Source organism: Rana temporaria, chromosome 3, assembly GCF_905171775.1.
Source record: "Rana temporaria chromosome 3, aRanTem1.1, whole genome shotgun sequence".
Classification (NCBI taxonomy): domain Eukaryota; kingdom Metazoa; phylum Chordata; class Amphibia; order Anura; family Ranidae; genus Rana; species Rana temporaria.
Genome location: NC_053491.1, coordinates 72,500,885 through 72,514,633, shown reverse-complemented (window position 1 = coordinate 72,514,633; position 13,749 = coordinate 72,500,885). Strand labels below are relative to the sequence as shown.

The following is a 13,749-nucleotide window of genomic DNA, read 5'->3' as shown; positions in this document are numbered from 1 at the left end:
GCGCCTCTAAGTGTAGCAATATGTTGCTAAATGTGGGACCTTAATTGAAGGTACAATTTTTTTTTCCCTAAATAACTTCCTTTACCTTAGTGCAGTCCTCCTTCACTTACCTCATCCTTTGATTTTGCTTTTAAATGTCCTAATTTCTTCTGAGAAATCCTCACTTCCTGTTCTTCGGTCTGTAACTACACACAGTAATGCAAGGCTTTCTCCCTGGTGTGGAGTGTCGTGCTTGCCCCCTCCCTTGGACTACAGGAGAGTCAGGATGCCCACTAACACACAGCTCCTTTATCTGCAACGTAGCGAGTGTCCTGACTCTCCGGTAGTCTAAGGGAGGGGGCGAGCGCGACACTCCACACCAGGGAGAAAGCCTTGCATTACTGTGTGTAGTTACAGACCGAAGAACAGGAAGTGAGGATTTCTCAGAAGAAATAAGGACATTTAAAAGCAAAATCAAAAGGATGAGGTAAGTGAAGGAGGACTGCACTGAGGTAAAGGAAGCTATTTAGAATAACATTTCTTACCTTTACAACCCCTTTAAATGTAACCATATTGCTACACTTAGAGGTTCCTCTCTTCTCTTTTATACTCGGTTGTGACATGACACTACTCTATCAAGACTTCGCTTGTATATCAATTCAAAATGTATATAAAAATGTAGCTCGTCTTTCAAAACGCTTTAAAAAAAAGTTACTCTCAAACCAAGCTTTTACTGTATTTGATTTGCTGCAAGCTTGTTTTAGTTACTCAAGATACCAAGTTAAAAGGCAACTTGCATGTTTCAGAAGGTGCAACAGCAATATTCATACATCTCTCAGGACAGGTTTCCTTTGAGGGCTCACCCACCATAAGGTGCGCTCAAGCCAATGCCTTTTTTTTGGATAACCCCGTGTGTTGCGTTTTAGGGCAGCCCATTCATTTTAATGAGCTTCTTTTAGTAGTAATAAACCCTCAATGTAACATTGCTATTCCTTTACAGTATCTATGGTCCAAATGTAAAATCATTTATTCACATTTAAACTGTATTTCAAATATTTCTAGCCTACGTCTATTTATTTAAACAATTTTGAAGTTTGAAGACTTATCTTGAATTCTGTGACATGTATTTACTGTGCCCTATTCACTACTTCACAGAGCCTGCCTTCTGAACTACAGAGATGTTGAATGGAGGAGTTTCAAAAGGCGGAGTCAGTACAGGAACTACTGCTACACGTCAGAATTGGTAACGGAATTGGCGTTCCGTCGCCGCCATCTTGCTACACCGCGCACTCCTCCATAGTAACGATACACCGAGAAGGGGGCAAGCGGTTACATCTACCATAGTTTTGTATTCCACAGTTATTTTTAACAGGAAACAGAGCATATAAGGTGACATACAGGATTTGGAAATCCATTAGACTGTTTACATGTTGAATTATAAAAGCAGCGCTGTTCTGTCACATTAGCAAACCTGTGAGATCAGCAGGTTTGCCGCTGCTTTTAAAATCCAATATCTAAACAGTCTTTCCGATTATTAAATACTGTATTTGACCTTATAAGCTCAGTTTTTTGTTAAAAATAATTGCAAAATGAAAAACTCTGGTGGGTGTAACAAGATGTCCCCTTCTCTGTGTAGCATTACTATGGAGGAGTGTGGGGTGTAGCAAGATGGCAGCGATGGAACGTCACTTCCGTTACCAATTGTGACAGGTCACCTAATATGACAGAACACAGGCAACAAGGTACTATGGGATACATAGTCCTTAGAAATTGAAAGTAAACAGCAGTTGTGGAAAAAGATGGACCGAACTCACAACAAGGAAGGTGATTTCTCAAGTAAGCTTATATTGTTGTCCACACTCAGGCCCGGCCATTCACGGTTCGAATCTCAGCCGGTTCCGCAGGAGCTGACTGAGATTTGAACCATTAATGGGCAAGCTAAATGTACCAAGTTGATTGATCAATCAACTTGAGTACAACCAGCCTGCCGTATTCTCTTGCAATTATCGCTAGTGGCCGATTTGTTCATCTTTCATGTTGGAGGTTTACAACCAATCTATTGCATTCTAGGCATCAAGGTAAAAAAAAAAAAAACATGTGTAGCTCCCTTTTACCCCCCGCCTCCCCCTTATACCTACATGAGCACATTCTCAATTCAGCATTGTGCTTGAGAGGAGAGGAGGATTGGGGCTGCTCTGTGTAAAACCATTGCACAGAGCAGGTATGTATAACACGTTCGATTTTATTTTTTTCCCCCCAAGGAGAAGTATGGCAAAGGCTATTTTGGATGTACTTCTCCTGTAGGTCACAGAAGTTTGTTCTGCACTCCTGTGACCCATTTTCAGCTGACAGCCGGAGGATTCCCTTATCCACCTCAAACGTTTGGATGGAAAAATCGTTTCTTTTTTTTGTTCTTCTCTTCTGACTGGCCAGCTTTACTTGTAAAAATATTCAAAAAGCTAACAAATAGTAGTCGTTCAGCCACAAAAATGAAAAATAGGTTAACTTTATATAAACGCAAGGATAACCTACTATATATAACGGTTGTATTAGTGACCGAAATGTCAGCAATCTCCATGACGTTACCTTAGTAGACACAAACGTCTTGAAAAAAGATTAACAAAACATATACAAAGCAGGAAGATTTCCAAAAGAAATTGCAGACCACCAGGATTTGGATTTAGCTAATCCACTTAGATTACCATGGCTGCGTCTTAAAGGGACAATGCAGAGACAGCAAAATAGGTCACACAGAAAACAATACAATAGCTTACAATAAGAATAAAGACTAGAGAACAGCTTACATTAAATTGTAAAATACGCATTGCCATGTTTTATGTTACCCATTAGCAAATGGGTATTTTATTGATGGTAAAGGTTTTACTAATGAGAACCTACAAGCACAGAAAAATAGGAGTTGAGACTGCTGATTGTTTTTTACCTATAGATGTTTAAGGACAGTGTTTATTTTGATTTTCTGCTTTTGAGTAAAGCAACCCATACATTGATCATTTTATTTTTACATTCAACCAAAGGGTTGAATGTAAATGTATACCAAAAAAAAAAAAAGATACAATTACCCATCCACACATTTGAGGTGGATGATGCAATGCTTTCCCCGTGGCATTATATTTTGACAGCGGATAGCCTTCCCCACTATCAAAATACAATGATAGGTGTTGCCGGCTATAGTCGTGGCACTGATCATTTGGGAAAAACTTGGTTGTACACAAGTTGATCAAAAGAATCGTAAAAAATACACTAAAGGTAATTTTGGGGCACACAACTGCAATAAATTACCCAACATGTTAAACCTTATATTAGCGTGAATCCATGAAATAGCATCAAACTTCAGGTCCCTATATTTTCCATAGGCAATGCTTTAAACGCCCCTAACGCTCATCAGTTTAGCGCTAGAATGAATCCTCTCACTCTGGTGTGTGCGCCGATATGCAACATGTACATCATAATCGACATTTTGTGCGTAGGCGCCCCCGGCGTATGCGTTTATGTTTATACGTGCATTATGTGGAGGGGATTTTATGTGCAATTTAAGTTTTTTGTTTTTTTACTTAACTTTTTCCCCATCACGTAGGGGACAAAAAGTCCCCTGTATGATGATTTTGTGCGACAGAATCGTTTTAATGCGACATCCACAGTCTAACACACCCTGGATGTCTCACCTATGCTCCAATAAAGCAGTGCAGATTGGGGAAATTGAGATGGGGACCTGAAATGGACGTTTTACATCTCGCTTCCAGGTCAGCAAGAAGGGGAGGAGAAAGGATGCATGTCCGCTTAGTTCCTTCCCCCTCTACCAGTGCCTCCCCCCATGCCACTCCCAGTGAAGCTTGGGATGGCAGGGGACCAGGGCATGTGTGTAAAACCCTATACTATCAGCTCCATACAACGTATCTGCCAGCAAAAAAAGGAACCTGTACCAAAATATACACTAAAATATCTCCCTGTCTCTGGACTAATTACTAATCTAAACAAACGTATAGCTTGTGACATCACAGGGAAGACACAACTGCTTAACAGCATAAATGTCCAAGGTTAGTGAATCAAACGTGCTGAAGGCTTTGGATCAGCATAATGAGGGAACTAGAACTTTCAAAAGCCAAGGTATTTTTTTAGGACAACTGCCTTTGGTAAAGCTGCCCTTTAATTCACCCCACCTTGCAGAGTGCTGTTTAGATACTTATATAAAGAACCGATCCAGTGATGTGTGCGACGCAGTCCTGCCTGAGGCTGAGCAGCATTTGAAAACAAAATTTCTGGCCAGTTCCTCTGCAAACCGCTACCTCATTCACTCCTATGGGACAACTATACTCACAGCCGCCTCTAGCAGTCTCGCAGAGTACAGCCATCCCATAGGAATAAATGGGACTGCATTACACGGGGTGATGAGAAGTCAGAGGTTTTCTTTGCCATGTCAGTATGACGTGTGGGCAGGGGCGCAAAGCAATCATCACTGGACTGAGGCTGAAGGTAAGTTACTAGGTGGGCTGCAATCAGGAAGGAGAGGGGAAGTAGAAGTGAAATCGTCCTTTCTGGAACCTTGTAGACACCAATTACAGTTTACTATCATTTTCACTATTTCACAAAAGACATCGTAAAATGATTAGAATGTGTTTACTCATTCTGCTTCTCTGAAGTCTTTGGCCAACCTTTAGTTTAGGAACCCTCCCCCCCCCCCCCCCAAGGGCCTTTGAGGGATAAAATGGCAATATGGGTTATCTTGCTCAGACCCATTTCAAAAGCTTTCAGAATACACTTTAATAATAAAATAAAAAAAGACTTCAATGAATGTAAGGTGACATCATAGGATGGCACAGCTATGAAGATAGTTTATATATGTATATATTTTATTAGGCTACAGCACCAATCTACAGAGGCTGTTAAATTTTGCATTGCTAGAAGAAAACTCCTCATTGTGATAATGGGCAACTATGAAGGAGACAATGATGCGGTGCGGGACACCGTCTGTGATTCGCACAGGAATTGCAGCACCTTCCTGTGAAAATTGCATGCAGTGTCTCTGGGTTGCGATTTGAGCCATGGATTTGTGATGCTCAAATTGCACCGCATTCGTACCAAACTCGTGCAGGACCCTTTTTTGTCCGCACCAGAATCAGATTGCATGGGTGTGATTTTGATGCAGTGTGGAATACGGAGCAATTTCAATGTGAATTTGCATCATCTAATGTGAACTGAGGCTGTAGGAAAAACGTCAACAAGCAGCAGCAGTCTGCAGCTAATGGAATACACACCATTACGTGTAACAGTGTTTGGCGCTGTATCGGGGGGGGGGGGGGGACTGTACAGTATGGATGTCCAAGCCAGATGAAAAGAATCAACAGTGCTAGCTCTACATATTGAGGCAAGGAGGTAAAGTCTACCAGAACAGAATACATACACAACAAAAAACATGATCGAAAAGTAAAAACACTCAAACATTTTTAATGCATATGCAGCTTTATAAAGCTTCCCAAAGGAAATTCAATCAGGATATTGGCTTTATCCATAAACAGAAGTGGAGGGTTTACAATGACAATTATTTCTGGCATTAATATAAAAAAAACACTTGTGTATGCACACCTTAATATACTGGAAATTAGTACATACCAACATAAAAGTAACTTCCAATGCAAAAAACAAATTAGATGAAAATATCTAATGCCCTCGTCTGTGCAACATGCAGACACAAAGGGATCAAACTGTCTCCCAAGGAAAGCGGCTTTGAGGGGTGGTTGCTCCAAAGCATTACCTACTTACCCATCAGATTTGAGTTCATGAAAGGTGTCGGGGACAATCCTTCATGGGGCCCTAATCGACTGTCATTCAAGTGCTCACTGTAATGAGGGCTGTCTGCAAAACCCTAGGGAAAAAGGAGAACAGAGCATTAAGCAGATTATGTGGCAGCCTTGCTAATTGAGTGTAATGACACTACTAATTCATGTATAGAGTTGTAATTGGCCACTGTCATGATAAAGTTAGCTTTTAGCCTTGGAGGCCATTAAGATCATATTCGCACACACACAACACCACATGATTTTAGTTTGTAAATACACTGTGCATAAAGGAAAAAAAAAAACAACTGTTAAATAAGTGCATCAAACTTGTTCTGATAAGTCTGAGGAAATTAATCACCAAAGAGACCAAGTAATTAAACAAATATCCAAAAGTTTCAGTAGGCCTCATGCACACTGGATGTTTTTACAGCTGCTTCTAGGGGGCTCAGGTGGTTGTTTTTCCTGCATGTTAGCCTATGTGTCCATGCACACATTGGCTTTTAGCAGCATTTAGGCCTGATTCACACCTATGCAAGTTACCTGTGAGACCACATGCCTGTAAACTCCTGAAAAAGCCCTAGTATGCATGGACACATTGGCTAACATGGAGGGGATTTTCCAGGTAGAAAAAAAATGAGCGCTCAAAAAAGCCGTAGAGCCCGTAGGAGCAGCTTCTTTCAACTTCTTTGGGCTCATGAACAATGCATCTCAATGTAGTTTAACTAAATTACTCCTTCAGGCTTTTGTTAGTTCTTTTTTTTTTTTTTTTTTTTTCTGGAAACTCCCCTCCATGTTAGCCAGTATGTCCTTGCACACAATGGCTTTTTCAGGAGTTTACAGGCATAAGCTCTTACAGTCAGAAAAACTGTGCCTTTTTAAGACAAGCTTTCGAGCAGAAAAGACATCCAAGTGCCCAAAAAACATGCAAAAATGGATGAAAAAGCTCAAAGAAGCTTGAAAATGCACAAAAAGATAAAATGAGCCGAGGAGGATTTGTGAAAACAAAAAAAAAAAAAAACACTTATGCTCAAAAAAGCTCAAAGAAGCTCTGGGGTGCCTTAGAAAAATACCTAAAAATGTTTAAAAAATTGTATACAAGCCAGCAGGTGGCTCAAGTCTGCCTTTTAATCACACAAAGCCACAGGCTTTTTATTATGCACCATTATGACTTTGTAGACACTGGCTTCCTAACAACCAATGACATCATCAGTAGATAAGGAGGATGTCTGTTGCCTCCTTGTTTGTCCCTCCTGTGCCCCTTCTCCTTCAGCACTGGGGTCACATTAGCGGACTGATGGAGAGAATTGAGGGAGAAAAGAAACATAGGAATACTAGTCAGTACCAGTGAGCAAAAGTGTATTTGCTTTGGAAGAATAAATCACCTCTAACGCTGGGTGTCCTACGTGTGGATGTTGCTGCATTGTGTAAAACTATTAGAATCGTTTTTTACATTTTAGAATGGGGTGCCTCAACACTGTCCATTATTTTAAAGGGTGTCTTGACTGAAAAAAGTTGAGAAACACCGCCTTAGACCTTGTACACATGGGCTTCAGCTTGTATAAGAAAAATGTGGATACATACTTTTACAAAGCATTTGCAAAAATTTCAATAGGCTTCAAGCGGTTTTCATTTTTTCTTTCTCTCTTTCTGTTCAGCTCTAGTATGGGGATGTAAAAACTAGGGCCGAAACAACTAATCGATTATGAAATTAATCGATTACAATTTTCATAATCGATTAATCGGCCAGTAACATATTGGGGTTAAAAAAACTAAAATTAGCCCTTTATAGTACAAAAAATGTAAATATTACTTTCACTGTCCCACAGTAAAAAAAATTAACCCCTTACGGTAGCGATTATTTGCTCTGTTTGTACTTATTTTTGTTTTTTTTAACCATTATGTTACTAAACATCTCAGGCCCGGGTCACACCTCTGTGTTTTGGTGCTTTTTGCAGAAACGCACTACAGTTCATTTACATGTTTTCTTATGGGACACGTTCACATCCGTGATTTTTTTTCCGCTGCTGCGTATTTGGAAAGGGCAAGGACTTTTTAACGCAAAGCGGTGCTATTTTGTTTTTTTTCGCTTTATTATACTTCAATGGAGAAGTTGCAGAAAAGCATGTAATATGTTTTTGCGGCAATGTTTTTGCGGCAGTGTTTTGTAATTTGCCCAACAACAAATTGGCCCAAAAAGTGTTTAAAATGCGAATTTTTAATTTTTTTAAGGCTATTATCCAAAACAATAATCGGCCAACTAATCGATTGTGAAAATAATCGTTAGTTGCAGCCCTAGTAAACGCAGATCTAAATGAGACTGCAGGATGTCACGTTAAAGTGAATGTAAAGTCTCCTTTTTTTAAATAACAAACATGTTATTGTCTCTGCTAATATTATATATATATATATATATATATATATTTGGGGGTTCCAAGTAATTTTCTAGCAAACAATATTGATTTTAACTTAAACAAGTGTCAGAAAAAGATTCATGCCGCGTGCACACCATCATTTTTCGGTTTGTAAAAAACAAAGTTTTTTTAAAAATGTCATTTAAAATTGTGTGGGCTTCACATAATTTTTCGGGTTCTGAAAAACGACGAATAAAAAATTAGAAATATGCTGTATTTTTTAACGACGTTTTAAACTATGCAGTTTTTCAGGTTGTAAAAAATGGTCGTGTGTTGGCTTAAACAATGTGAAAAACCTGCGCATGCTCAGAAGCAAGTTATGAGACGGGAGCGCTCGTTCTGGTAAAACTACCGTTCATAATGGAGTGAGCACATTCATCACGCTGTAACAGACAAAAAAGCGTGAATCGTCTTTTACTAACACGAAATCAGCAAAAACAGATCCAAGGGTGGCGTCATCCGAATGGAACTTCCCCTTTATAGTGCCGTCGTACGTCACCGTGCTTTGCTAGAGCATTTTTTTTTTCACCATCGTGTGTAGGCAAGCCCATTTTAATGATGAAGTTGAAAAAAATGTTTTTTCTAGAGGCTGACAAAATGTTTTTTTTTTACAAGCCGAAAAATGATCGCGTGTACGCGGCATTAGACTTTAAGTGGTTAAACTTCCTGCATTTACACACAGAAGTTTATCCCTTTGATCTAAGAAGGAAGCGTTAGTTACAATGTTTCCTGTTAAAAACTTGGCAGACTGCCCAGATATTTTCTTTTGACAGCTGAGTGGGCAGATAAATTCTCTCCACTTGTTATATGAAAGAATCATCAAACTCTGCATTGGAGATCGTTCTGGGGGGTTGAATCGAGATCACAATTATTTAATGAATAATTGTGCAGCTCTACATACCAGGTGGCGCATTATGAGATGGGGCACAATTAGTATGTGGTAAATCCTTTAGGCTCCACGCACATTGGATGCTGAAAAAAGTTATAAAAACACCAGTAGCTTTGCAGGGAGTCTTTTCAACGTTTAACATTTTTGCAATAACATTTTTTTTTTAATGGATCAAAAACACTAAAAACGCTGGCGAGCTGCATTTTTGAGCATTTATTAGCGTTTTACATTTTTTTAAGCCCAAAAAAACGGCCCTTTGAACACGATTTTCGGGCGTTAAGAAAAAAGCCCATAAACTCCACTGCTCATTAAAGCTGAAAAACGACCATGTGTGCATGGACACATAGGCTAATAGAGTAGAGTTTATGGGCCCAAACTCCAATAAACTGCAGTTTATCAGCTCCAGTGTGCATGGAGCATCAAGTGGCTCCAAGAGATTGCTTTAAAGTGCTATTAAACCCCAAACCACAATTATAATATATTTCAATCATCATGTTGTGGCTGCATTCGTTTTCTCTGTATAGGCTCCCCCCCCCCCCCCCCTCGGTTTCCACATGGTGATCTGTCCAGTAACACACCTTCTGTATTGGAGTGCCCCATTCAGGATGAATGAGCACAGGGGGCGCGGCATACAACAGCACTGGCAGTTAGGGGGTGGGGTGCATAGTGTTAAATGTACTAGAATGTTTAAATACACTAACAAATTGAAGCCAAAGTCCAGCTTACACGTTCTAATCAGTTACAACCATTATTTCATTTTGGGACAAATGTGTTACATTAATAAATAAAAGCTGATAATCGTAAACACCCATGCCAGTGTTATGCCTCTTTCACACGGGACGGATCCGTGATTATCCGCCCCGTGAACCTCTGCTTGCTCAGCGGGGATCGTCTGCATAATCGGAGGATTGCGGACCCGGATGAGATCGGGGGTCAGCGGATCATAGGGATCAATGTATAAAAAGTACCTAAACATTTGGACAACTATACAGCCCAATTTACTAGCATGCTTTAAGTACAGAGAAATATGACATGATGCTCAGCTGCATAGATATGTCGGTGTGCACCTGACGGCACTTTTGTAAAGGATATGTACACTTGGATGGGGTGTTTATGGACAAACAATACTTTGACATCTGTCAGTTAGATGGAAGGGAGGGAAGTTCTACGTCAATTAACATTCATACCCAGCAAGCAGGGGCCATAAACTCAATCGCTAAACGTTCATCACTTTTCAGCCCATAGGCCAAGAGTCTTGATAACATTCAGATGAATATATCTATTCTGGCTGGAACGGAGTGAAACCTACCACAGGCATTGTATCCACAGGCTACAAAAATATCCGACCAAATGTGTGTAACCGCTGCTGCTTCTACAAGGTATGTTTGTGGATACGCAATGTCTCATACTGATCTACAGCCCTATCTGCAAGTTATAAAACAGATGACACAGAAGAGTGATGGACATGAAGACAGAATCACTGTGACATTTACAACTTGATCATGAATTCAAAAGATCTCCTCTGGTAACCAATGCTGCAGATTCGCATATCAAAAAGGCAGCCTAAAGCAGAAGCTGCAAAGGAAAGCAGGAAATTTCCAGCCCAGGTTAAGAGAGTTTACACCAAATGTTTACGTTTCAGAAAAGCAAAACAGATTGTTGTATCAAAGTTATTAAAGTGATTCTAAAGTAGGGGTAGGCAAACTTTTGAGCACAGTGTGCCGAAAAATGTTGTTTTCAAAGAAACAGAGCGCTAAGAAAAAAAATTTGAACTTCACACTCTTAAAGCGGGAGTTCATCCAAAAAATTTTTTTTTAACCTTAGATTGAGGCTCATTTTGTGAAGGGGAATCGGGTAGTTTTTTTTTTAAATCGAAGCAGTACTTACCGTTTTAGAGATAGATCTTCTCCGCCGCTTCCGGGTATGGTCTTCGGGACTGGGCGTTCCTATTTGATTGACAGGCTTCCGACGGTCGCATACATCGTGTCATGAGTAGCCGAAAGAAGCCGAACGTCGGTGCGGCTCTATACGGCGCCTGCGCACCGACGTTCGGCTACTTTCAGAAAATCGTGACGCGCTGGATGCGACCGTCAGAAGCCTGTCAATCAAAAAGGAACGCCTAGTCCCGCAGCCCATACCCGGAAGTGGCGGAGAAGATCGCTCTCTAAAACGGTAAGTACTGCTTCAATTTAAAAAAAAAACACCCGATTCCCCTTGACAAAACGAGCCTCAATCTAAGGTTAAAAATTTACTTTTTGGGTGAACCTCCACTTTAAATCGCAAAAACGAATTTTTATAAATGTTAATGCTGTAAAAGACATACAATAGTAAAATATTACTGAGCTTTCAAAGATCAATGGCAAGTGGTAAATTACACAGCTGGCATATTCATTTTAGTTACACAGTTGAAAATAAAGTGTGAGTTGATAACGGTCAACCTAATAGAGTTCTCTCACCCCAAATCCTGCACCCCCACACCTCAGATCACCCCAATTCCTGCTCCTTCACACCTCAGATCACCCCAATTCCTGCACCCCCACACCTCAGATCACCCCAATTCCTGCTCCTTCACACCTCAGATCACCCCAATTCCTGCACCCCCACACCTCAGATCACCCCAATTCCTGCTCCTTCACACCTCAGATCACCCTAAATCCTGCACCTCCACACCTCAGATCACCCCAATTCCTGCTCCTTCACACCTCAGATCACCCCAATTCCTGCACCCCACACCTCAGATCACCCCAATTCCTGCACCCCACACCTCAGATCACCCCAATTCCTGCACCCCACACCTCAGATCACCCCAATTCCTGCTCCTTCACACCTCAGATCACCCCAATTCCTGCACACCCACACCTCAGATCACCCCAATTCCTGCAGCCCCACACCTCAGATCACCCCAATTCCTGCTCCTTCACACCTCAGATCACCCCAATTCCTGCTCCTTCACACCTCAGATCACCCCAATTCCTGCGCCGTCACACCTCAGATCACCCCAATTCCTGCTCCTTCACACCTCAGATCACCCCAAATCCTGCACCTTCACACCTCAGATCACCCGAATTCCTGCTCCTTCACACCTCAGATCACCCCAATTCCTGCTCCTTCACACCACAGAGCACCCCAATTCCTGCTCCTTCACACCTCAGATCACCCCAATTCCTGCTCCTTCGCACCTCAGATCACCCCAAATCCTGCATTGGATGATCATCAGGCTGCAGGATCTGCAATCCCGTGTTCGGTGGGTTGCAGCAACAGTGCGTCGAGTGCCCCTAACCCGAAACAGGCTGGATCACGTACATGTATGTGATTCAGCCTGCAGATGCCGGCCACCCACAGTAAAAGTACTGGCAAGAGGTTAATGCATTCCCTCCATTGAAGTAAAAAATAAATATTCCATTACCTGTATCGCCCTCACACCCCCTATACTTCACTTGATCAGGGCTGTGTCCATCTGTAGCAGCTCTCCCTATTCTCACAGGCTTTGCTAAGGTAGTGGGAGGCATAGGCTTCAGCTGCTGCCAGTCAAATCCTGTGATCAGAGAGTGGGGGGTGGGGCTGTGCTATGCTGTGTCTTTGGGCGCACAAGAACCACCTCAGGATCGAGCCCACAGGTGCGTGCCACCATAGTTAGCAGCTTCCTATGGTGGTACACCAAAAGAAGCGCACCAGCAGGGGACCACAGAAGAGAATTAGCTAGAAAATATATTAGCTTACTGCAAAGTCTGCCCTCACTCCCAGTTATAGTCGCACTTCAGGCATAAATACTTTAAATTGAAATATATTACGCAATAGCCACAAAGGATTTAAATCTACTACGGTATGCGTGTACCAAATCAAATGTCTTTGCATATACCGTTTTTCCCTGAAAATAAGCCCTACCCTAAAAATAAAACCTATCCTGATTATCAGGGCAGGCTGCAATATAAGCCCTACCCCGAAAATAAGCCCCATCAAACTTCACAAACAAAAAACTGTAATCCATTACTGTATACTGGTGCAGTGTCTGTTTATTACTGTATTAATAATACAATGTTTTACAGCTGCCGAAGGTCCCCTTTTCTTGTCCTGTCTGACGTCTGCACTTTGCAGTCCCTTCCTCCGCAGTACTCAGAGCAGGCTGACGTCAGTGGGGATCTCAGAGGAGAAGAGCAGATCACATGAATGTCCAGGGAAGCTGTAAAGGTATTTTCTACAGTATAAAACTGTGGACACACTGGTGTACAAGTATAATATTTTACAGGTGACACAGGAACTTTTTTATTTTTTATTGATGTATTCCAGATTGATTTTTAGAACATGGAGAGGGGTAATTGACACAGCACAAGCACTGTGCTATCTTTCATGCTTTAAAAAGAACATACCGCAATTGTGTTTGTTTTTTAGGGTTAAAACTACTTTAATACCGTAAATAAATAAGACATCCCCTGAAAAAAAAGCCCTAGAGTGTTTTTTGTAGCCAAAATTAATATAAGACCCAGTCTTATTTTTGGGGAAACATGGTAGTACCTTGTAAAAGTAGCAGTCACAGCCTGTGCAGAGAGCAAATCTGGGAGAGGGGCCCAGCAGGCCCAGGTTGCCTGAAGAAAACTACAATGGGGCAGATACAAGACTAGTCCCCCCCCCCCCCCCCCATCTATAAGTTGAAAGCAGCAGTGACAAGTCTATTACA

At 41.3% G+C, this 13,749-nt stretch overlaps 1 protein-coding gene across 5 annotated transcripts in view; it reads right to left on the bottom strand.

The window, feature by feature from the left end:
- TCF12 (transcription factor 12) overlaps positions 1-13,749 on the bottom strand; it is a 273,710-nt gene that overhangs the window by 176,588 nt on the left and 83,373 nt on the right. For all 5 annotated transcript variants that reach the window (XM_040342741.1, XM_040342743.1, XM_040342744.1 and 2 more), the window contains one exon: positions 5,758-5,860. In XM_040342741.1, coding sequence (XP_040198675.1) covers positions 5,758-5,860 — 103 coding nt within the window. The remainder of the gene's footprint in view (positions 1-5,757; positions 5,861-13,749) is intronic.